We start from the raw sequence: 25,187 nt of genomic DNA on the forward strand, positions 1-25,187 counted from the left end.
CCAATAAGGAATTTCTGTAATTAATTTTCCACCAGTAAGGTGTTTCTTCTTCATCTAGTGTAGTAGTTTTTGTCATTATCCAATAAAATGCTTGTGGGCGGGTGTTATCATTCACGAAACGCCTCGAACTTTCCACGAGGGTATATAAACTGCTGATTTTCGGGTCTCCGGACCACTTCAGTAACATCTATCATTGTGTAAATTATGTAGCAGGGGGCGGGAAGCGCCTCTTTCTTCGGGCAGCAGTTCAACCACCAGGTAATGGCCTTTTAATAACTTCTTTTCTTGCTAGCTCAGCAGTTTAACTCTCGGGGCAGGTCCAAAGCCTTTTACCATGTAACTTTCCTCTAAAATGTAAAGACACTTGGTATCAATTCTATCTTTTTAAACTACAAATTGGGATAGAGAGTGCTTAACCCTCTCGAGCTCCCACTCATATTGCTTTGAGGTGAACTTATTTTCACAACCGTTTCTTCCCTTCTAATGTAATGTAAATCGTTTTCTTATATAAGTCACCTCTTTAGTATGGGATTAGCCCTTGCATTAGCGGCCTAGTGCCAAGTAGGTTTTAGTAAAGTATATTAGGAGTGCAGTTTCGCCTCCTCTCAAGTTGGTATTTTGGGAGGCCACGTAATTGTCCTGTTTCTTCACTGAATAAGCCTCAGTAGGTTGGGTATTTTTACCCCTGTGTTATTTGTGTTTGGAGGTCAACTTGAAAGTGGAGTTTGGTGTGGCCTTTGATAGGCTTGAACTTAAGAGCGGGTTGCTCTTTCTTAAAATTGGTTTCTGTGTGCCTCGAGGAGGCTTTACTGTGTAATTGGGAGCAAGAGCTCCTGGGCATGATTGGGGTCTTCTGCCCCCTTTGTTGAATCTTGTATATCGTAAGGTTGGGCTTATAGCTCAAGAATTGTGTGTCTGGCTCTCGGAGCCCAAATCCTGTAACACTGTAATTGTACACTCTCGATTTGTTGTTTAGCTACTGAGTACCCGTTATATTTGTTATTTCTTGCTCTTGAAAAGAAAATATAACCTTGTTAAATTAACTTTAATTTCGTATTTTGAGACCTGTTCACCCCAGCACCTTCTTTCACCTCTGCACATCCACAATACTCCGTAACAGTTTCCATAAACCAATTTTAAGTAAAACTTTAAGAGTTTGAAAAAATAGCCTGTTTATATGAAGGTTATCTTTTATTTTTATTAGTAGCAACAATTACTGTATTTACTCGTGTATTAGATCCCTCTTGGCTTTTCGAGACGAAGAAAATGAAAAAATAAATCTTGCATACAGCTCTGATGACATCGTACAAATTTATGAATATTTCGTCCGTACGACCCATGGAATGAAAATACTCTTCGAAGTCATGCGGTATATCTGTGTTTTGTAGTTAAGAAATGTCCACCTCCGTAGCGTAGGCCTACTGCAGCTCGGATGGCGCCGCACAGATAGGTGAATAGTTTTGTGTCCACCGGGCAAGTTGGTTGTGCGATTAGAGGCACGCAGCTGTGAGCTTGCATCCGGGAAATAGTGGGTTCGAATCCCACTGTCGGCAACCCTGAAGATAGTTTTCTGTGGTTTCCCATTTTCACACCAGGCAAATGCTGGGGCTGTACCTTAATTAAGGCCACGGCCGCTTCCTTCCAACTCCTAGGCCTTTCCTATCCCATCATCGCCATAAGGCCTATCTGTGTCGGTGCGACGTAAAGCCACCTGCAAAAAGAATTTTCATGTCCGACCTGCGCATTGCGACCACACATCAGTCATGTATATATGTCTCGTGTTTTGTAGTTAAGAATGTCCGCCAGCGTAATTGTTAGTACAATTAGCTGCCGTTCTCGGGAGCCTGAGATCGATTACCAGTACCATATTTACGAATGGCAGGAAGGTTGATTTGCGGTAAAGAAAGAAAAGGTACATGCAACTCCCTTCCACTGGGGGGGGGCTGTCTAAAAACGAGCTTCACCACTTCGGGATGAGGAAACGAGTTTACTTTAGTTAAGAAATATTCACGGTTGTTGTCGCCTTCAGGCAGATAACATTTCGCCAGTGTATTCTCCATATGAACTTGCGCGAAAATTTCAAGTTAAAAAATGCACTACGGATCGTAGTTCCTTCATTCCTTCATAGATGGTAGTTAGATATATGTTCTGACCTTCATTAATATATGTCAAAACAGTAATTCCCGTCTAGAATCGCCCATCAAAATAATTTTTTCTTTCCCGGCACATTCCAAGCCCGCGCTCTTGCCTTCAGTGTTGTGTTAGCGCCACTAGCAAGACACAGTATGGCGAGCAGTAAGTTTATATCAGTTGAAGAGGCTGTTGAAATGATTTATAATGAGATTCTGGTGATGAACTTATCCCAGATTTAGATTGTGAAATTGATGAGGTCGAAACAACAGTGAAGATATAATGTCTTTTGTAAATATATTTATTAGGGACAGCTTTTTTCCATATGTTTGTGAGCAGACTAATTTATATGCACAGCTGATTATCAGTAGCGCACCGCGTCCATTCACTAAATATTCAATTTGTCAAACTTGTAAACCTCTGTCAGTGATTGAAATGAAACAGTTTATCGGCTTGATGTTAGTTATAATAGTCATAAATAAAAAACTGGAATTATGCAGTGCACCCTCCAATTCTTTCTGTCTCTTCCAGAAGTCCAATACCCAGACAAAATTTACCTATCTACAGTTCATACAGATAGTTTCCAGATACTATCTTGAAGGTCATAATCCTCCTGCCAGTGTCCCAGTCTCAACCCAGACCCAAGTCAGAACAGCCTCTCCAGCTCTCTCTGACACGTCATGACTAGCATCCACCCCACTGCATTCCATACACCAGGCCCCCCCCATGAAGAACACCAGCTAAAGATCCCCCATCACGTCTGGATGGAAAAGTGAATGAACATGTTCTGCTCAAGTTTCCACCACTGAAAACTGACCCTTACCCAACAAGAAGATGTAGAGTTTGTCTCAAGAAGAAAAAGGTATGCGACACAAGGTTGGTACTGCAGGAAGTGTGGTGTCCCTCTTCACCCTGGAGCATGTGACACCAGATATCACACCTTAAAATCATACTAGAATTCCTTCCCTAGGTATGTTCAAATTTTCCCATAGTTTCAAAGTGTAATATAGGAGTAGTAAACATTTTTGTTCCACAGTGCAGAAGGCAGGACTGGCAGGCAAGGACTTTTAAAAATGGCTGGGCTGGAGGTTTAAATGCCCTGGCTACTTCCTGATAGTCAAAGTGTTAATAGAGGCAGGCGAGATTATTAACAAAGTGATTGTTTAATATCTTGTAACTCAGGCCAATATAGGGTTTTTTTGGGAGAGAAGTAGGTTTAAAACGTGGTAAAAGCAATCCAATCACAATTGTTTTACTCGCCAACGTACCTAACAAATAATCATAATATTTATTGTTATATGTCCACACTTACTTTCAAAGATTTTCGGAAACGCCAAACAAAACATACTAGGGTATGCGTTAATAAAAAATGGGAGGCAACAAATGTACAAAATTAAATATTATGATAATAAAACGCATTACCGCCACACCTGTAGATATCCATAAATGCAGCAAACTTTTCTGTTATTTATTTTTATTCTTTCCGTCGTGGAACTTCTGGCACTATCTGGGCAATACAATACCTAACCTAAACAATGCATTCTCTCTTATCTCATTTACAGCTGTTGAGGTAAATCCTGATGTGATAAATGTAGAGAACAAGCATGAAATATACTTAAAAATAAGGCCTGGCTTTCAACAGCCACAGTTATCAAAAGAATGCTTCTAGTCACTATTATTACTAGGGCTCGGATCGATATGCTCGATAAAATCTCTCGATATGCTCGAAAACCATGTGTTATATGCTCGATAGATATGCTCGAAAAACCCATTATATGCTCCATAGATATGCTCAAAAAAACCATTATATGCAGTTAGATATGCAGATGATGCTAGTAAAACACCATTAAAAACTATAGAAAAGAAAGTGAAACGAAAAAACCAATAATATATCTTTATATACGAGCTTTATTTTCTAATTGTATGTATGATACACTGCGATATACTCGCATTCAAGTTTCAAGTATATATATATATATATATATGAGAAGTTTTCTTATAAAAGTTACAGTTTAAAAGTTCATTTACAAGATGTTCAGAATTAGGCGAGTCAATGAAGTAGATCTGCATTGAACTGTACAACAAGAATTTTTTCTATGTTTTCAGTTTTGAATGATTTTCTTAAATCAGTCAATAAAAGTTTCAATGATGAGAATGATCTTTCGATGTCAACTGACACGAGAGTAGTTCGGAAAATCCGCTGACGGTTCAGATTCGCCATGCAGCATCCTCTCCAAGTCCAACGCTGCACTCCAACCGGGATTTCGAGCCAGCACGAACTCCAATTTTTGTTGCACAGTTTTCCCAGTCTCTCCAGGCCACGAGTCGGCTTCTTGGATGACTCCTTGTATTGTAGCGACCACTTCAAACAACTCCATCCCTCGCGATTCCAACTTCAGGATGGCCTCAGGAATGATGCTCATGTAGGCTTTTATGAAAGTCAAGGATGGCATCAAGCCCTTCATTTTAAAAGCAGCCTTAGCTTTTGCGATGTACTCACTGTCTGCCTCATCAAACGTATTGATCACCTGGAAAAAATTTAAATGAAAAACATTAGCCGAGGAGAATAACTGAGAAAATTACAAAATTAGGCGCCATATGATGGAGTAAAGATAAAAGATACGAAAAGAATGATAGAGAAAACCTCAAAAATGAGAAGATTTTAAACATTTCAACTAGTCTTACCTCTTCAATTGCCCTATGATTTTCAGCGTAATACAAGGCAGCCAAGATCCAAGTTAGCCATCGCGTCAATATGGGCTTGGGAGGTAAAGGGAGCTCTGGATGCATCGTCTTGAAGGCAAATACGCGGGCAGGGGCCTTGACGAAATTTTCTTCACTGAGGAAATGACGCTGTTGACGCTGTACGATTTTTCGCGCAGCTCCTCAGCAACTTTGTGCATTGCATGGGCAAGACAAGTAACATGTAACATCTTCGGGTAGAGAAGCTTGAGGCTCTTCCCAGCCGTAGTCATGTAGGGAGCAGCATCAGTTACCAATATGAGTAGTTTGTTTACCTCCTCATCTGAAAAGGTTGGCCGCAGCAAGCCTGAAACAGGAATGCATAAAATGAAGGGTGAATCGTTCAGTTAATGGGATTCTGATATGTCGTACGACTGTGAGAGATATTTAACTATCAGAACTATCAGAGTCTTCACCAAGCATATGTAGAATGCATTGAAATTATAGCCAGACTGTATTTATTCTTCTTTGGCAAAACGCTCGAAAAATAAAATAAAATATACTTATGCAGAGCTGCTTGCACTGTTCGCACAATGGTACTATGGTTTGTCACATCTAGCTCCCTGCACAGAATTAGGTGGCCCTTCCCCGGTTCACTGGGACTGAGTTTCCAACAATAACGTTGGCCATGTATCTTCCACAACTGTCTGTGGTCTCGTCGATAGATAACCAAATTGGGTGGCGCGATGTCGTCCCTGATTACGTGTAGAACCTGGTGAAGAAAGTACCTGAATGAATATTCTTCGTGGAATGAAGGTATTATCGAGAGATTACCTTCATTACGACAGAGCCAGATCCATGTTAAAAGTACTTCTGAATTGTTTAAACGAGAATGCGGAATACGGCAATCGTGCATGAATTCATACCTTTTCATACTCTGAAGAAACGTAATTTTTACGTAGGGTCGACTCGTGAGGCAACTCTCTTCCTGCAAAGTCCTTGAAGAGAGCTCTAATCTCAGCATGTTCGACCTTGTAGAGGGGTATGTTGGCGCTTAAAAACGCCCTACAAACTCTGGAAGAGAAATCGTCCGAGTGCTGTTGCTGATTGAACAAAGGTTGTATCAGCGCTTGTTTCTTCGATTTCCTTTTTTTAAATTCTTCAACTTTTGCTGAGTGCCCACTTGTGGCTTTATGTTGGGAAAATTGAAAACCCTTCAAAATATTGATCTGAAAAATAAATAGGTAGGTACGCATAAGTGAGAAAAAAATACATTGAATGAACAAAAATAAAGCATTGTGGACTATGAAATTATTTTCAAATATTGCAGTAGAAATATGAGCACCCTCACAACGATCCCATGAAAAATCAGCGAATCCAAACACCAGGCATTCCTTCATACGCACATTATACTTACATTAACTTATCTTTACAGATAACAACCACATAACGTGCATAGACAAGAGAGGTGTCGCCACCAACTGCTCCAAAACCAAACCCTGCCTCGCAGTATATATAAAACTTACTGGAGTACATCAATAGTTGAATTGCACAGTACTCAATTTTCAAAAAATTTTAATGACAAGAGTTCTGACAGCACATCAATATAAAGTATATCAGCCATAGAACATTCTTGATGATCACCTAATACAACTAAATTAGCACAAGAACCACAAGAAGATTGAAGAATGAATGCTACACAACATGAACTCAAATTTTAATAGACGTTTTTAAAATATATACTATGTTTTAATGTGTTATATTTTTCAAGTGTTTTATACTGTGGCCTATGTGTTTTAATGTTTTTAATGTACTCATATCCATGTACACTCAATAGGTTTTAGTTTATTGTAACCATCACCACCATCTTTAATCACAAATATTTTAACATAACAATACTGCAATACATTTTACTTCCATTCTTCATTAGACATCCGGATGATCTAACATAACATCTTTGTAATTTTGTCTAATGACTATAAATGTTATGTACTAGCTGATGATGGCCATGAAAGGCTGAAACCGGTACTAGTGTAATAATTCATTCACAATAAATAAGTATTGATCGGTACTTTTCTTGTCTATACATTCTTAGACTTCTCTCTACTTACCTAGTAGGTAGGCGCCGTATGCTGCACATATGGCTTACTTGAAATTTCAACTGTTTGACCAGTAATATCTTTAAGAACGTAGGTGTGAAAATGTCAATAAGAACTTACCTCTTTTTCACACATTTTGCAGAAAAGAATTTTCCCTTAGTAGAAAACGAGTCAGGGTCTTCCTTTGCACATCGTCGGAGTAAAACACTCGAAGATTCCTTAACTTTAGGCATCGCGTACTTAGAAATCACAAGAACTCGATAGGTACGTATGGATACGATTACGAACTGAGAGTAGAATGCAGAAACTTCACTTGACCGGGTCGGATCTTCCACCACTTCATGGGAAGAGCCACCTAAACAATACTGGTTCCCAAAATAGGCACACCACTAAAATACCTCGCATTTCAAAGTGAAACGATGCTTGGGGCTTCCAGAGCTTATCTGACGAGTTGCACTCTAATCCGGCAGAGGCCAATTAGGGTGTGTGAATGACCTCACTAAAGGTTAAAAACCTGCAGTTCTGTCATTCGCACCAGATAGGCTTTTCAATAATTTTTTCTGTTTTAGAACCTTAAGGATGGTAAGGGCCCGAATTCGGGGGGGGGGGGGGGGGGAGAATTAGAAGAAAAACAAACTATTTAGACGAAAACCACAAGAATATGCATTTATATGCTTCTATTCTGAAAACCGTGGTTTTATGCATTTATATGCTCGATAAATTTAAATTCTGTTGGTCCCAGAGAGATGAAAATACCACTGAAAGGCTTCTTTCAATGTGTACTATTCAGGAAAAAAATATGCTAATATGCTCAAATCTGAGCCCTAATTATTACATTCGGAAATACAACTCATAACATACACTAGTTATCAGCTGGTGGTTTGGCATGCTTACAACAACATGGCTATATTCAGGAGTGGCTTCAGCTACACATACACCAGCTGGGAATATCAGAGCCCATCTTCAAAAACCATTTGCGAATAGCTTCACACTGTTTGGACTCTATTGTCGGGAACAGAACTATTTTTAGAAGGTTCAAAAAGACGGGACCTTGAATGCTCTCGGTCTTGATTGCAGTGCATGGCTGATGAGATGGCAGTGAAGATGACGTCACTTGGAATGACGACACAATGGTAGCAGGGAAGTTAGCGTCGCGAGACAATTAAGATGAAAACAGTGATCTGGTTTAGTGTGTGGTAGGCCTACTGCTCAACTGACAAGAGACAAATGACTGGTCATTCAGTTATTTTGTATCAATATTGCATAATATGATAATGTGGTACCCTTATCCCTTTTCTCTACGGGGTCGAGTATGAAGTGAGACAAATCTTCGTGGTGAGTTTTTACGACCGTATGCCCTTCCTGGCATCGACCTCATCGGAGGAATTAATGAGATGAAATGAATGACGTGATATGAGCAACTAAAACGGATTATATTTACTTTATACGTAGGCCTAAAAGTCGTGCTTACCATTTATTGACTTTTTACATTTCCACCTAAAATAGCAAATATAACTCAAATATATTGATAGGTTTGTTAAAGAACAGTGTAGAATGTTTGCATGTACAATTTATAGCTCTTTATAGCCTAGAAGTCATGTGTTCACTGCACAAAATTTGAGGTTATCGCATATTGGACCCCTCTTTACTTTTTTTGGTTGTAAAAATGGGGAAAAGGGGGTCTAATATGCGAGTTAATACGGTAATTACACTGATACAAAAGAGATACCTCTATGAAACATGAAGTACCTTATTGTAGTCCCAGCATTGTGAAGAATCCATTGCCGGCGATGTGAAAGGTGTAGTATTTCTGTAGCAGTGCCACTAAATAGGAAGCGTACAGAGAGGAAACTTGTTTTATACTCTGTGAGCTTTAATTTGAAAATAGTGAACAGCTGTAGTATGATTGTGCTCTTGTTTTATACATTTTGAATGTTACATTTGTAAATGTTCATAATTTTGCATGGCAATTCTGCTTGACAATGAGTATTTGTAAGAGAGTTCTCAGTTCCTAATAGCAAAAAAAAAGAAACAAAAAAGAATCCAACACAAATCAAGATTTTCAGCTTTCAAAGAGACTAGCAGTGGCAAGTAAAATAAATTTATTAATTATCAACAGAATTTACACTACAGAATAAAATAATCAGTGAAGTTCAAATATGCTATGGATAGAGCCCTATACAGATGATCCGCGAAGTTACTGTCTTGGCGGATGCAAAGTGTATGGCAGTGCAGATAATTTTGCTGATAATAAGGTAAATCTGGTGCAGATGCCGTATACACTGTAGCCAAAGGTTGTATCATTACAGCTAGATGGCAATGTGTATGGTTTTTCAGTCTCTTAGGAAGAACTACCATCTGTGAGTGTGATGAAATTTCCTCGTATATTACGCCAGTTATAGCCGATATCTTGAGGTAAGTACTTGTTTTCTCCTGACAAAGTTTTTCCTTGTGTTCATTTATTGTAAATTAAGTTGGTTTCAAATGCTTAAGTCAGCCGTTTTTAGTACAGTAGAAGTCAGAAGCATAACTGTAGTTGACAGTAAACTTATTTTGGGCCATGATGCTTTGAGGTATGACAACAGGAGGGTGCGGCATCTCTACCTGATAGTTAGGAGAGTTGCCGCACAACAATTCGGCTGAGATGTTTCATTGCTATCAGATTCTAAAAGTGATCTGGAAACATTCAATACTATTCATAGGGTACCGGTATTTTATTCAAATATTTTACCGTCTCACAATTCTTAAAATACATAATTTATTGCTTTCATTGGTAACATTATTTTCTTCTTTTCTTTCTTTCTTTCTTTCTTTCTTTCTTTCTTTCTTTCTTTTGACAGCCAACTTGGGCTACGAATACACTAGCTACCTGCCATGTTTCTTCCTAAAGGTAATACCCTTCTCATTACATTCTCTACAAAGGTTCTCTCCAAAGGTTCTTTAACCTTTGGCTCCTCCTTTGCCATTCCTCCACCGAGATGTTCCATGGTTTAGCAGGTCGTTTCTCTGGATTATCCCTCAGTTCCGCAACTTTCTGTCTGAAGATATTTCTATTTTGAATTAATACCCTTCTCATTACATTCTCTCCAAAGGTTCTTTAACCTTTGGCTCCTCCTTTGCCATTTTTCCACCGAGATATTCCGTGGTTTAGCAGGTCGTTTCTCTGGATTATCCCTCAGTTTCGCAACTTTCTGTCTGAAGATATTTCTATTTTGAACTTCTGTGGGCGTGATACCTCCTTCGTTGAGATCTTTATGCACTTCATTCAACCAGCGGGGATGAGTTTTCTTTTTTTCTTGAAGAATAATTAATTTATATGCCAGTCTGTCTGGGCTCATTCTCTTCAAATGTCCATAAAATGTCAATCTCCTCATTTTGGTGGTTATCTCTCAATCCTCTCCTACATTTCCTTGTTGGACTTCAGATGGAAGGTAAATTCTCCAGCGACTTTCTTTGGTCCTAAGATCTTCCTGAAGAACTTTCTTTCTTTTTGCTCAATTAAGGGGTCTTCTATCTTAGAAAGTGTCTCTGCTGCAAAGAGACATGCTAGTGTAACTACTGTGCTGTAGTGTCTCAGTTTTACCTCGAAAGAGAGGGATGTGGATTTGTAAGTATCCTGACTCAGTTTAAAAGCCAATTCCATCTTCCTAGCTCTTTCCTTCAGTGCTTCATTCTCATTAACATTGGGGGTTAGAAGTTCACCAAGGTACTTGAATTTCGTAGTTTTCTCGACATCTGCATATGGTGTCACTACCTTATGGGTAGGGTCAATTTTCTCGGAGTTCATGTATTTAGTTTTCTTGAACGAGATCTTTAAACCAGTCTTGGCAGCTACTTCTTGGAGTACTTCAATCTGCTTTGCTGCCGTTTGAAGATCGTCTGCGAAGAGCACAACATCATCAGCAAAGGCCAGGCAATCAACTGTAATACCGGTAGCTTTACAACCAATTCTCACTCCATTTTGATAGCCTCTCTTAGCCATTTCCTTCCTTCATTTCCAGACGACTTTCTCCAGCACGCAGTTGAAAAGTAGTGGGGAGAGGCCATCCCCCTGTCTGAGCCCTGTTTTGATCTCAAACTTTTCTGAGAGCTCCCTCATAAATTTTACTCTGGATTATATTATGTCCATGAGAGTCTGTTGTATCAGAGCTATGGATTTATCATCCAATTTGAATTCCTTTAGAATATTGGTAAGTGTTGTACGGTCTACAGAATCATATGCTTTCTTGAAATCTACAAAGGTCATGACCAACCTCTTTCATCTCATTGCCCTATCTTTATCAGTGATTTCAAGATAAAAATTGGTTCTATACACGAGTGTCCTTTTCGAAATCCTGCTTGGTATTCACCTAGCTGCTTGTCCAAATGAGGCTCCCACTCTATGCCGGAGTGCTTTTGAAAATATCTTATATGCGACGGAGAGAAGTGAGATTCCTCTGTAATTATTAACGTTCTTTTTGTTCCCTTTCTTGTGTAGAAGGTGAAACGAGTGTATTTTTCCACTCTTTTGGAATCTGTTCAGTTTTCCAAATATGCCACCATGTTTTCACCAGCATATTTAAATAATTCTGATGTGATGAAGTCTTTCTCAGGTGCCTTGTTATTTTTCAGTCCCTTAATTATAGTTCTTATTTCCTTTCTATCAGAGGGGCAAGGAGTTTTGGACAATTTCTCTAGGTGTTTCAAACCATAGTCCTTCCTTAGGGGGATTGCAGATCAAAAGTTTTTGGAAGTACTGAGCCAAATGTTCACAGTTTTTCTTGTTGCTCATGATGAGTTTTCCCTGGTCATTCGTGAAACATAGATTTCTATGGATGAAACCTTTAATTTTGTTCTTGAAAACTCGATAGAATTCTCTGGTGTTATTCCTCTGAAAATTCTCCTCAATTTAGTTCAGTTATTCCTTCTCGTATTTTCGTTTAGCATTCCTGAGGATTCTGGCTGTGCATTTTCTCTGCTCTTTAAATTCCTCAAAATCCTTATGGTTAGAGCACCATTTGTTCCATGCTTTTGATCTTTCCTGCAGTGCTTCTTCGCACTCGTCATTCCACCAGGAGTGTTTTTTCTTTTTTACCAAGGATAATGTTTGTTCAGCTGCTGCTTGTATTTTTCCAGCCATTTCATTCCACTCATACGATTCCATAGCTTCAAGCTCTTTCTGATACTTCTCTACTATTTCTTGATTGATTCTGAGTTCATCTATCTTGAACTTTTTAATTTGTGGTGGATTTTTCTTGATATTGTGGGGGATGAACCTGATCTTAACTCTGGTCAAGTAGTGATCAGAGTCTACATTAGCTCCTCTCTGGACCTTGGTATTCATTATTTCTTTGAGGGCTAGAAGTTGCCACATGGGCGATTTGAAATTCACCTAATTTCGGGTTTGGGGATTGCCATGTCATCATCATCTTGGGTTCTTTCTTGAATCGTGTGGACATTAGTTTCAAGTTGGACGAATTGCAGGCTTCAATCAGTTTTTCTCTATTTCTGTTGGTTCTCTGGTGTCCTGGGAGATCTGGGTATCTCCCTACTATTCCCTGAATTTTCGTTCTCTTCCAATCTGTGCATTAAAGTCACCCATTAAGATATTGGTACTTCTGGAGTGAGAGAATCAGCCGTCTAGGAAAAGTCCTAGTCCGTTGCCCAGGAGACACCCGGATGTATAACAATATCACATGCAAATACCTACACCCTACTAGGAGGTTTCTCTCGTGTCTTAGGACAAGATCTAAGGACAATCTGGTGAAATGGGGCATCGTGCATGGTGGGGACTCATTATGCGAATGTGGAGAGGAATAGACTTCTACGCACGTCTTGCAATGTCGTCTATGCCCAGATTCATGTACTGGGTTGGAATTGGCACTGGCTGGAAACAATGCCATCAATGTAGCCAAATACTGGTCACAACTTGTGTAAATAACGTGTATATAGTGTAGATATTTTCATGTAATACTTCCTTTCTCCTTTTTTAATTTTTTATTTTTACAATTAATTTGTTCATGTCTTGTGGGTTACTGTAGTCACGTCCTAGTTCGTGAACCATGGGCAACGGCTGAGTGGCCTAGTAAGTGGTCCTGAGAGTCGGGATACCAGTTGCTATGGAATGGGAGTGGGCATCTCGGACATATTCTGAGTCGTGGCCCTCCTTGTGCTCAGGCGGCTAGGACTATACAATTCACCGGTGGTCCATAACCCGTTAGAGGAGAGATCCTCACTTGGACTATGTGCAAGTGGGGCAGCATCCTGCTTCATGAATTTACCGAGCTCAGAACACTAAGCAAGCCTCGGACCTATGGGAGTATCGGAGTCCCACTCCCATTTGACAGGCGAGGGACTCCTTGGAAACAACTTGGCGAACGAAATGGAATTCGATGGGGAGCTATCAATATTAATGGGGCTTATGGAAGAAAGAAAGTAGAACTGGCTGAGTCAGCAAAGAAGATGCATCTGGATGTGGTAGGAGTAAGTGATATTCGGGTAAGGGGAGATAAGGAGGAAGAGATAGGAGATTATAAAGTGTACTTGACGGGTGTTAGAAAGGGAAGGGCAGAGTCTGGGGTAGGGCTCTTTATCAGGAATACCATTGCATGCAACATAGTTTCGGTTAGGCACGTAAATGAGCGAATGATGTGGGTAGATTTGTCAGTGGGAGGAATTAGGACAAGGTTTGTGTCTGTGTATTCACCATGTGAGGGTGCAGATGAGGATGAAGTTGACAAGTTTTATGAAGCATTGAGTGACATCGTGGTCAGGGTCAACAGCAAGGATAGAATAGTGCTAATGGGCGATTTCAATGCGAGAGTTGGGAATAGAACTGAAGGATACGAAAGGGTGATTGGTAAATGTGGGGAAGATATGGAAGCTAATGGGAATGGGAAGCGTTTGCTGGACTTCTGTGCTAGTATGGGTTTAGCTGTTACGAATACATTCTTCAAGCATAAGGCTATTCACCGCTACACATGGGAGGCTAGGGGTACCAGATCCATAATAGACTATATCTTAACAGACTTTGAATTCAGGAAATCTTTTAGGGATGTACAAGTTTTTCGGGGATTTTTCGATGATACAGACCACTATCTGATCTATAGTGAACTAAGTATCTCTAGGCCTAGGGTAGAGAAATTGAAATCTGTCTGCAAACGAATAAGGGTAGAAAATCTCCAGGACGAGAAAATTAGACAGAAGTACATGGATATGATTAGTGAGAAGTTTTGAACAGTAGACAGTAAGCAGGTTCAGGATATAGAAAGTGAATGGGTGGTATACAGGGATGCTGTAGTAGAAACAGCAAGGGAATGCCTAGGAACAACTGTGTGTAAAGATGGGAAAAGGCGAACATCTTGGTGGAACGATGAAGTGAGAGCAGCCTGTAAACGTAAAAAGAAGGCTTATCAGAAATGGCTCCAAACAAGGGCCGAGGCAGACAGGGATTTGTACGTAGATGAAAGAAACAGAGCGAAACAAATAGTTGTTGAATCCAAAAAGAAGTCGTGGGAAGATTTTGGTATTAACCTGGAAAGGCTAGGTCAAGCAGCAGGAAAACCTTTCTGGACAGTAATAAAGAATCTTAGGAAGGGAGGGAAAAAGGAAATGAACAGTGTTTTGAGTAATTCAGGTGAACTCATAATAGATCCCAGGGAATCACTGGAGAGGTGGAGGGAATATTTTGAACATCTTCTCAATGTAAAAGGAAATCATCATGGTGGTGTTGCAAACAGCCAAGCTCATGAGGAGGAGGAAAATAATGTTGGTGAAATTATGCTTGAGGAAGTGGAAAGGATAGTAAATAAACTCCATTGTCATAAGGCAGCAGGAATAGATGAAATTAGACCTGAAATGGTGAAGTATAGTGGGAAGGCAGGGATGAAATGGCTTCATAGAGTAGTAAAATTAGCGTGGAGTGTTGGTAAGGTACCTTCAGATTGGACAAAAGCGGTAATTGCACCTATCTATAAGCAAGGGAACAGGAAGGATTGCAATAACTATCGAGGTATCTCATTGATTAGTATACCAGGCAAAGTATTCACAGGCATCTTGGAAGGGAGGGTGCGATCAGTCGTTGAGAGGAAGTTGGATGAAAACCAGTGTGGTTTCAGACACAGAGAGGCTGTCAGGATCAGATTTTCAGTATGCGCCAGGTAATTGAAAAATGCTACGAGAGGAATAGGCAGTTGTGTTTATGTTTCGTAGATCTAGAGAAAGCATATGACAGGGTACCGAGGGAAAAGATGTTCGCTATACTGGAGGACTATGGAATTAAAGGTAGATTATTAAAATCAATCAAAGGCATTTATGTTGACAATTGGGCTTCAGTGAGAATTGATGGTAAAATGACTTCTTGGTTCAGGGTACTTACAGGAGTTAGACAAGGCTGTAATCTTTCACCTTTGCTGTTTGTAGTTTACATGGATCATATGCTGAAAGGTATAAAATGGCAGGGAGGGATTCAGTTAGGTGGAAATGTAGTAAATAGTTTGGCCTATGCTGACGACTTGGTTTTAATGGCAGACAGTGCCGAAAGCCTGCAGTCTAATATTTTGGAACTTGAAAATAGGTGCAATGAGTATGGTATGAAAATTAGCCTCTCAAAGACTAAATTGATGTCAGTAGGTAAGAAATTCAACAGAATTGAATGTCAGATTGGTGATACAAAGCTAGAACAGGTCGATAATTTCAAGTATTTAGGTTGTGTTTTTTCCCAGGATGGTAATATAGTAAGCGAGATTGAATCAAGGTGTAGTAAAGCTAATGCAGTGAGCTCGCAGTTGCGATCAGCAGCATTCTGTAAGAAGGAAGTCAGCTCCCAGACGAAACTATCGTTATATCGGTCTGTTTTCAGATCAACTTTGCTTTACGGGAGCGAAAGCTGGGTGGACGCAGGATATCTTATTCATAAGTTGGAAGTAACAGACATGAAAGTAGGAAGAATGATTGCTGGTACAAACAGGTAGGAACAATGGCAGGAGGGTACTCGGAATGAGGAGATAAAGGCTAATTTAGGAATGAACTCGATGGATGAAGCTGTACACATAAACCGGCTTCGGTGGTGGGGTCATGTGAGGCGAATGGAGGAGGATAGGTTACCTAGGAGAATAATGGACTCTGTTATGGAGGGTAAGAGAAGTAGAGGGAGACCAAGGCGACGATGGTTAGACTCTGTTTCTGATGATTTAAAGATAAGAGGTATAGAACTAAATGAGGCCACAACACTAGTTGCAAATCGAGGATTGTGGCGACGATTAGTAAATTCTCAGAGGCTTGCAGACTGAACGCTGAAAGGCATAACAGTCTATAATGATAATGTATGTATGTATGTATGTATGTATGTATGTATGTATGTATGTATGTTTCATTTTGAGTGATTAACATACTTCATATTTTTATCATTTAATTTTTGAATTGAATTTGAATTGAATTTTTATATATTGATACCTCTGACACGAATAAATAATAATAAATACCCATTAAGATTGTCACTTGGTGATCCAGCACTAGCATCAGTTCCCTTTCGAGAAGAGACCAAAATTCCTCAACTTTATCTGGGTTTTTCTTGTTGTCCTCATTGATAGGGGCATGGGCATTGAAGATCACATAGTATTTGTCCCACTTCTCAAGGTTAAGACTGAGAGTGTAGGAGATAACGACTTAAATTCGATAATGGCATCCACTATTGATTTGTGAACAAAGAAAGCTGTTCCCAGGATAGTCGGAGACATTCTCTTCTTACCTGGCTTCTTTTTCCTGATTGCAGGTGTACCGGGTGGTACACCTCCACGCCGCTAATTCAAACTTTGCGCCAGTTGAAACTCCTCTGCTGGAGGAAGTCTGAACTTTATCTACTGTGTTAATTTTCAAGTTTCTCGGAAGATGTCACTACTTGGAAATTTTGGAGTTTCTGAACTGGGTCGTTTTCGATGTATTTTTGTTTTACCTGTAGTAAGAAGTGTGAACTTTCTCTTCTAGAGGACACTACTGAAGAACTACAATGGTGCACCCTAGTGCGAAGTGAAAGAACAGTTTTTTTGGAGAAATTTTTATTTCAAAAGTTTGTTCCTTGTTAAATTTCTTTCTGTTATTGTTTAAGTTGGCTGTATAACCCTTTCCTTCCCCTTGTTTTGAATTTAGCCAATCCCAAATTTCTTTAATTAATTTCTGACCAATCCGATGTATCTTCTCCAACTTGAATATCTTGCTTAACCCTAGCCAATAAAGTTTTTGTGGGCGGGTGTTCTCATTTCCGAAACGCCTCAAACTTTCCACGAGAGTATATAAACTGCTGATTTTCGGGTCTCTGCGCCACTTCAGTACCAACTTTCTAAGTGTAAAGTACGTAGCAGGGGACGGGAAGCGCCTCTTTCTTCGGGCAGCAGTTCAAAACAAGGTAATGGCCGTTTAATAACTTCTTTTCTTGCTAGCTCAGCAGTTTAACTCTCGGGGCGGGTCCGAAGCGTTTCCACCATGTAACTTTCCCTAAAATGTAAAGACTCTTAGTATCGATTCTCTTTTAAAGCTACATATTGGGATAGAGAGTGCTTAACCCTCTCGAGCTCCCACTCATATTGTTTTGAGGTGAACTTATTTTTCATAACCGATTCTTCCTTAACGTAATGTAAATTGTTTCCTTCTAAAGTCACCTCTTTAGTATGGGATTAGCCCTTGCATTAGCGGCCTAGAGCCAGATTAGGTTTTAAACAAAAGGTATTAGGAGTGCAGATCGCCTCCTCTCAAATTGTTATTTTGGAGGTAATGTAATTAACCTTTTTCTCACTTAATAGACCTCAGTAGGTTGGGTATTTTATCCCCGTGTCTATGTCCTTAGAGGACAACTTGAAGGTGGAGTTTGGTGTGGCCTTTGATAGGCTTAAAGTTGAGAGCGAGTGGCTCTTTCTTGAAAATTGAGTATGTATGCCTCGAGGAGGCTTTTCTGTGTAATTTAGAGCAAGTGCTCCCGGGCATGTATGGGGTTTTCTGCCCCTCTGTTAAATCTTGATTTGGGGTAAAGTTGGGCTAGTTGCCCAAGAATTGTGAGTTCGGGGCTCGAAGCCCAAATCCTGTAAATACTGTAATTGTACTTTTTTGCCTTGCTACTCTGTACCTGCCATTCTTGTTATTTCTGAATTTTGAAAAGAAAATATAACCTTGTTAAATTTTAAATTAACTTTAATTTTGTAGCCTGAGACCTGTTCACCCCCGCACCTTCTTTCACCTCTGCTGTTCCACAGATACCTCGGAACAGCAGGTAATCCTTTCAATATTCTCTAATTGCCCATCATGGCCACTTCATGTGAAATAAACCTTGTTTCTTGGACTGTCAGGAGCTTAATTTGGTATTCTTCTAATACTTTAACCAGTTCCATTTGTTTCCCAATCCTAAGGAGGGTGTTGACTTTAAGGGTGCCAAAGAAGTATTTCTTCTTCGTTCTCAGCTTGCGGGGTGAGGGATCCTCTGACTGATCCCAGCATGATGGTACAGGGCCCCCAGAATCCGATGCCCTGCTTAGACCAGACTCCTTCTGGCCCCGTATTGTGCCGGCTGGGGTAGTTTCCGTTTTTAATTTTCCTACCATGGTAGCTTTGTGTGAAATTATTCACATGGGGGTGGAACCCAAAGGTCCCACCGCAATTAGGACCAGATCGATGAGATCTGGAGGGTATCTAAACAGCCGACCCTGACCCGGATACAGACACTGACCACAACATTGCCCGTTGCAGGATCAGACGTGTGGATTTATATTCCCAAGGTAGTTCATCCACCATCTCTGCCATTGAGATTCGCAATCCTCATCCACCGTTGAAGCTGTTGACCACCTTGGTGTTCACAATACTGATCGGCTCACCGACCCAGTTTCCTGCTGGGATTGGTTCCACTGGGTTGCTCAGCTTAACAGGGGGCACCTCTTGTAGGTTACGTGTTGGAGTTAGAATGAAAGAGGCCAGCTGGATTCTCTTGTTGAATCCAATATACGGACTCCTCTCGGGTTATTATATTATTTTCAGAAATAAAAATTTATGACATTCCTACTCAGTATAAAAGTAAGGGCACTGTTAAAAGACCTCAATGGACAGAGGAAAATTTAAGAGAGGCTGTTAAAAGACTGAAAGCAAAGGAAATACTGATTAGGGAGGCAGAATGATACTATAGAATTCTGGCACGAACACTGAAACTAAGAATACAGTCAGGAAATCAGGCAAAAGGCTCTCTGGGTCCAGCAAGTATAGGTACTTCAATAATTACTGAAGTCAAATTCATATTCAAAAAAGTGGATCCAGTGTTTGAGTTACAACCAGTGGCTGCTCAAATCTTGGTCTACATAGAACGACTATGGCAGCAAAATTGCTAGAGAAAAAAGCCGTAAGAAACAATCTGTATAAATTAACTTGTAAGAGGATAAACATCAGTTTTTGATTCAAGAATCCTTTCTCAGCCATGTTTTCAAATCACTGTGTCATGATGATTTTGATGTTTCCTTTATATAACACAGTGAAGAATTCATTGCATATGCATGTTCATAGTAAATCAAAATTAAAATATGTTTCATTTAATGTTGTAAATTATGAGTCAGATTCTTTTACCATTGAATGATTATATTATGTAGATATAATTGTCTTTTAGTACGTTCTAGTGTTCAGTTATATTAAAGTTGAAGAAATTGGCTTAATTTTGATTTTGTCATTAATTATTTTACTTGTGGCATCTCTCCCGAGCAAAGTCAGCATCTATACCGGGTTCCAGGGAGAGATGCCGCTGATGCAACAATTCTCCCATTTGCTTTCAGTTACCAATACTTCATTCATCTCTGATCAATGTACATGTTTTCAAATTATGCTCTATGAATTTGCAATAATTTTTAAGGTACCTAAATATACCGAGATATAACAAAAGAGATAAAAAATGTGGCAACTCTACAGGAATTACCTCATTGACAATATCCGTGGATAACAATTCGCAGATGCAGATAATGAAGATTATTCATTTTCACTCAGGTATACCCTTATTTTTGCTTGCCATTAGGTGACTCCGGATAGTAGTATGGGAGAATTGTGATATATATAAAGAGCCTTGAGACCATAAAGCTGTAAATTTGACCTAAGCCCAACTGGCTCCTGCCCGCAATTAATGGAAGGAAGGAACAAAGGTCAATATGTCGGTGGTTGTCGCAAGAGAAAATCCCTCATAAACCTGTGACTGTGGGGGTCTGATGCCAGGTATCGGGTCCATTGTACTGTAGTGTATTAACAGATGGGTGTTATATACTGTAGTAATATTTACAATATCCGCAGATAACAATTAGCAGATGTGGATAACTATTTTAGGATGAAGGAAGTGTGGATGCAGAGCGGATGTGGATAATATTTTGTATATCTGCTCAGGGCTCTAGCTTTAGGCCAAATTATAAAATTGTGAATCCCAGATTTTTCCAGTGAAAAGAAAGGGACTGTATACTGCAGAAGAGAGGATTTGTTATAAAAGGATGCCATATATTTAAATAAATGTTGCAGAATATGTCACAAGCACTTTGAAATTTAAAAAAAAAAAAAAAAAATTTCTAAGAAACTATCGCTGTTCCAACATCATTCTGCTCACCAAATTCATTAAAATAATTGTTTCGAATAAAAAATAAAAAAAATAGGAAAGTACTTACAGAGATGGACAGTGAACCATGTCAAGTGTCAAAAATTGATTAACAGATTATTATTATTATTATTATTATTATTATTATTATTATTATTATTATTATTATTATTATTATTATTATTATTATTATTATTATTATTATTATTATTAAAATACATTTTATATTGTAGACCTGGGCCTCACTAAAAGCTGTTTTTTTGTCAACCTAATTTAAACTAAAACTCAACTCATTGGGCATATTCTGCTTATCCAGAAATTAGATAGCAAAGCAAATGTCTTCTAATTTAATGTCTTATTTAAGATGAAAGTATGAATGGAAATGCTAGTACAGTAAAACTCTGATGAACTGAACCTTACTAAACCGAAACTCAGGTTGGGGAAAAAAAAAAAGAACATGCGAGACCAGCGCTTAAAATCGAACTGGCAACATTGTTTGCAGCAAGCAACATGTTTCTCTTATCCGTACCCCACATTCCAGCACTACGTGTCCGTTAACTTCCCCCTTTTACCGCACATTGCACATTCCACTCATTATTTGCCGTCATAACAAGAGTTACAGTCAGGGTTGCCAGACGTCCCGGATTTTATGGGGCAGTACTGTATTTATGTTAAGTGTTCCACATCCCGGACTCTTCCTATCCGGGATGGCAATTGTTCCATATTTGTTTCCGGCTCTGATAAGTACCAAGAGCTTTTCTTCTTTCTTTCAAAGAGGATAGATTTCTTCACTCCTTGGTTTCTTTATCTGGTGTGAGTTTGTAGATTGTTAAAATTGTTTTTATTTTATTGTTTGCAGTTCTCGGGTTGTCCATCCTAACAAATAAGACACGTAATAGCGGACAGCTACCTGAAATAGGACTATTTAATTTCTCACATTTGACTTTCTTCATAGTTCAGCATTTGCAGTGAGTCCACACCAGCTGATACAATGTTCATCAGGTGATGGCATGAGCTGTTCAAAAGAAGAAAGTTTGAAAGAAAATTTCCAATTTTATGATTTTTATGAAATAGAGGTTCTAAATACTGTATATATAAATAAACTCTGCTTTTAATTTAAACAATATTGCATGCACATAGAGCTAGAATATTTCTTTCTTTCACTTTTAACATGGCTTATTCACAAAATTTTGTCATCTGACATGTGTCTAACATGGGTCTCATGATGTTCTTGATAAAGTTGAAACACCGTGCGAATTGGCTGTGTGGTTAGTGGCACGCAGCTGTGAGCTTGCATCCGGGAGATAGTGAGTTCAAACCCCACTGTCGGCAGCCCTGAAGATGGTTTTCTGTGGTTTCCCATTTTCCTACTAACGCCACGGCTGCTTACTTCCCAGTCGTAGCTAGCCTTTCCATACCCCATCGTTGCCATAAGACCTATCTGTGTCAGTGCAACGTAAAGCTACTAGCAAAAAAAAAAAAATATAGATAAAGTTGAAACAGTATGTGTCTGCTTATACCATAAACATTTGTCACGTCGCATCCAACAAAAATAAATATATTTGGTTTATGAAGGTCACACAGATGCCACATCACAACAATATTTGATAATTGTAAATCAGCTTAATATTAATACCATAAATGAACATGATACTGTATAGGCTTTTGGGCTTATGCCGTGTCAAGAAAATAAGGTGAAATTCTTTATGTTTCACAGAAAACTGTGCTCTGCGTCGTCAGAAGAAATCTCAACTGGCCACGAGAAAGGCTTGTTAAACAATGACTGTTTAAATTTAGATGTTATAGTAGAAGTGGAAACGGTACATTCATTTGCCACCAGATGGTTCCCAGGACGCAGCACAGCACTAGCGTTCGAAGCGGAAGCTGACCGAACCATCAGAATCAGTCTAAGAGGTTCACATAACATGTGTACGTAACATATGACATTGGTAGGTGTGTGACATTTACACAAGCCTGGAACATGGACACCGGATATCAAGTAATAACTGGTTGCCAGCCATTAAGAATTTACATCGGTAGTTCCCTTCTTGTCCCTTCAGTATTGTTATTTCGTCTTGGTGTTTTCCAGATTCGTACGTTCCTCATCGCCAGATGTTTCATTTCAGGCTTGTGTAAATGTCACACACCTGTCAGTGTCATATGTTACGTACACATGTGAACCTCTTAGACTGATTCGGATGGTTCGGCCAGCTTCCGCTTCGAACGCTAGCGCTGTGCTACGTCCTGGGAGCCATCTGGTGGCTAATGAACGTACCATTTCCACCTCTATTATAACGTCTAAATTTAAGGAGTCATTGTTTAAGAAGCCTTTCTTGTGGACAGTCGAGATTTCTTCTGATGACCCACAGCACAGTTCTCTGTGAAGCGTAAAGTATTTCACCTTATTTTCTTGACATTGATAAGCCCAAAAGCCTATACAGTATCATGTCTATAAGTACGGGCTGTGAAAGCATCAATGGCAACGCCATAAATGAACTCTCACATGATTCTTACAGGACAAGACTGGACATAACATGAATAATATTCATGTTTGAACTTATAGTTTGTTTTATTGTATTGTTTTTAGCCTGTTTTGTGTTGGGGCATAATTTTTAAATAAGGTCTGTTACATGCATGCGATTTTAATCTGTAAGCTGAAGAAGAGAATATTAATGGATTCTCGAAATATCTCCTTATATATATTTATGTATTTTATGTATTTAGCAAGAAAACTAGATTTTGTATTTTATTGACAAGGCAGATCTTTAAATAACTAATAACAGTTCATATAAGATGGGGAATGTGGGTCACGTGAGCAACTTACATTTGTTCATTCATTCCAGTTTGATGTGCATACCTTTAGCCATCAAGAAATTGCAAGAAAAACGACTTTCCCTTTCTTTCATTCATTCATTCATTCATTCATTCATTCCAGTTTGATGTACATACCTTTAACCATCAAGAAATTGCAAGAAAAAGAACTGTCCATTCACGTTAATACTGGAATTGTTGAAGAAGTTGAATGATCCCTAATGTGCGCTGTACATGTGTGTCGGGGGAAAATCGGTACACACCAATGTAATATAGTCACCACTATGACACTGGTTATCAGATACGTTTCAGCACACTCAAAGAATCAGGGGTAATAGTTCACAGTTTCCTAAACCCTTACAGTCAACAACAGTATTACACTGATTGACTGTTAATTTACGTGTGCTCTGTCTTTTCTGCTGTCACGCATCTACCCCCTGTAGGTGGAGGCAGTAGAATAACACCTGCGGTATCCCCTGCCTGTTGTAAGAGGTGACTGAAAGGGGCCTCAGGGCCTCTGAACTGTGGAGCATGGGTTGGCGACCAGGGGCCCTCAGCTGAGTCCTGGCATTGCTTCCACTTACTTGTGCCCGGCTCCTCACTTTCATCTATCCTATACGACCTCCCTTGGTCAACTCTTGTTCTTTTCAGACCCCGACAGTATTATGTATGGAGGCCTAGGGAGTCTTTAATTTTCATGCCCTTCATGGCCCTTGTCTTCCTTTTCGAAGTGTCAGATCCCTTCCATTTTTTCTCTCTGATTACTGTTATATGGAGGATGGTTGCCTAGTTGTACTTCCTCTTAAAACAATAATCACTACCACCACCTGTCACGCGTCTCTGCTAGATGCTGCAATTCTACAAAAACTAACCTGTCAATGACTGGTACAGCAGCTAGTATATATTATGTGGTTTGGAATTGGTTCCTGTTCTTTGGATTCCAGGGATGCCAGAGATTTCTTGGTGATATGGACTACTGTCTGATCTCCTGGCGTAAGGTAGAGAAAGTTAAATCAGTCTGCAGACAAAAAAGGGTAGAAAATCTCCAGGACAAGTAAATTAGAAGTATATGGATATGTGAATGTTATTTCAACATTCCAGTTTTAGGTAAATTAGAATAATGTGACACAACTTAGGAATCTTTGTTCCTGAATGTTTGCTGAACGTAATGTAGTATCCACTCTCCAGTAGTTTTTCAGTGGAAATTGAATACCATGGTTCTGTTTATACTACATAAGAATGCCACATTTTGCATAATCACATTGTACATACTGAACTGGATGGCATTATGGATGGTATAATTCTTGTTATCGGATTGTATTTTCAGAATGAAGACAAATCTGCTCCATATCCCCGTGAGACACGGTTCAAGGGTCAAAAGAGAGTTGCAGTTGGTATTCGCCTCATATCAAGAACAAAGAGTGCTGAGAGGAGGGAATCTGATCTTAGGAGTGCAAATGTTGATAGGAGGGATGAAGACATTTTAGAGGCAACTGGCCTAGTGAAGAAATTCAAGAGTACACCGAACACTGAAAGTAGTAAACATGTCCTAGAAACTTTTTATAAATCTCTTAGTGAACATGCAAACTCTAGTGAAGCTGGAGATGAAAGTAGATTAAAGTATGTTCCCGACATAGAGATAAAGGAAGAACAGGAGGATCCAAACCTTTTCTACATCACTTCGATGCAGGGATCATATAATCAAGAAGAATCTTATAGTAAGTTACAATGTCTTTCCTGTTACTCATCCTTTCTCTACCTATACTTATAGGCAAGTCTATGAAATCAATGCTTGAGTTTAATTTGAGAAATATTTTGTTGAAAATTCATCCAAAATGTGCACGTATTGAATTTCTTTGTGTTAGGCACGAGTTCAATCAGCAAGAAAAAAA

General features: G+C 39.3%; 1 protein-coding gene across 3 annotated transcripts in view; it reads left to right on the plus strand.

The window, feature by feature from the left end:
- Positions 1–25,187, plus strand: part of LOC136882011 (protein tramtrack, beta isoform) — a 201,056-nt gene that overhangs the window by 52,835 nt on the left and 123,034 nt on the right. For all 3 annotated transcript variants that reach the window (XM_067154514.2, XM_067154504.2, XM_067154521.2), the window contains exon 3: positions 24,623–25,013. In XM_067154514.2, coding sequence (XP_067010615.2) covers positions 24,623–25,013 — 391 coding nt within the window. The remainder of the gene's footprint in view (positions 1–24,622; positions 25,014–25,187) is intronic.

This window comes from Anabrus simplex, chromosome 1, assembly GCF_040414725.1.
Source record: "Anabrus simplex isolate iqAnaSimp1 chromosome 1, ASM4041472v1, whole genome shotgun sequence".
NCBI classification, from domain to species: Eukaryota; Metazoa; Arthropoda; class Insecta; order Orthoptera; family Tettigoniidae; genus Anabrus; species Anabrus simplex.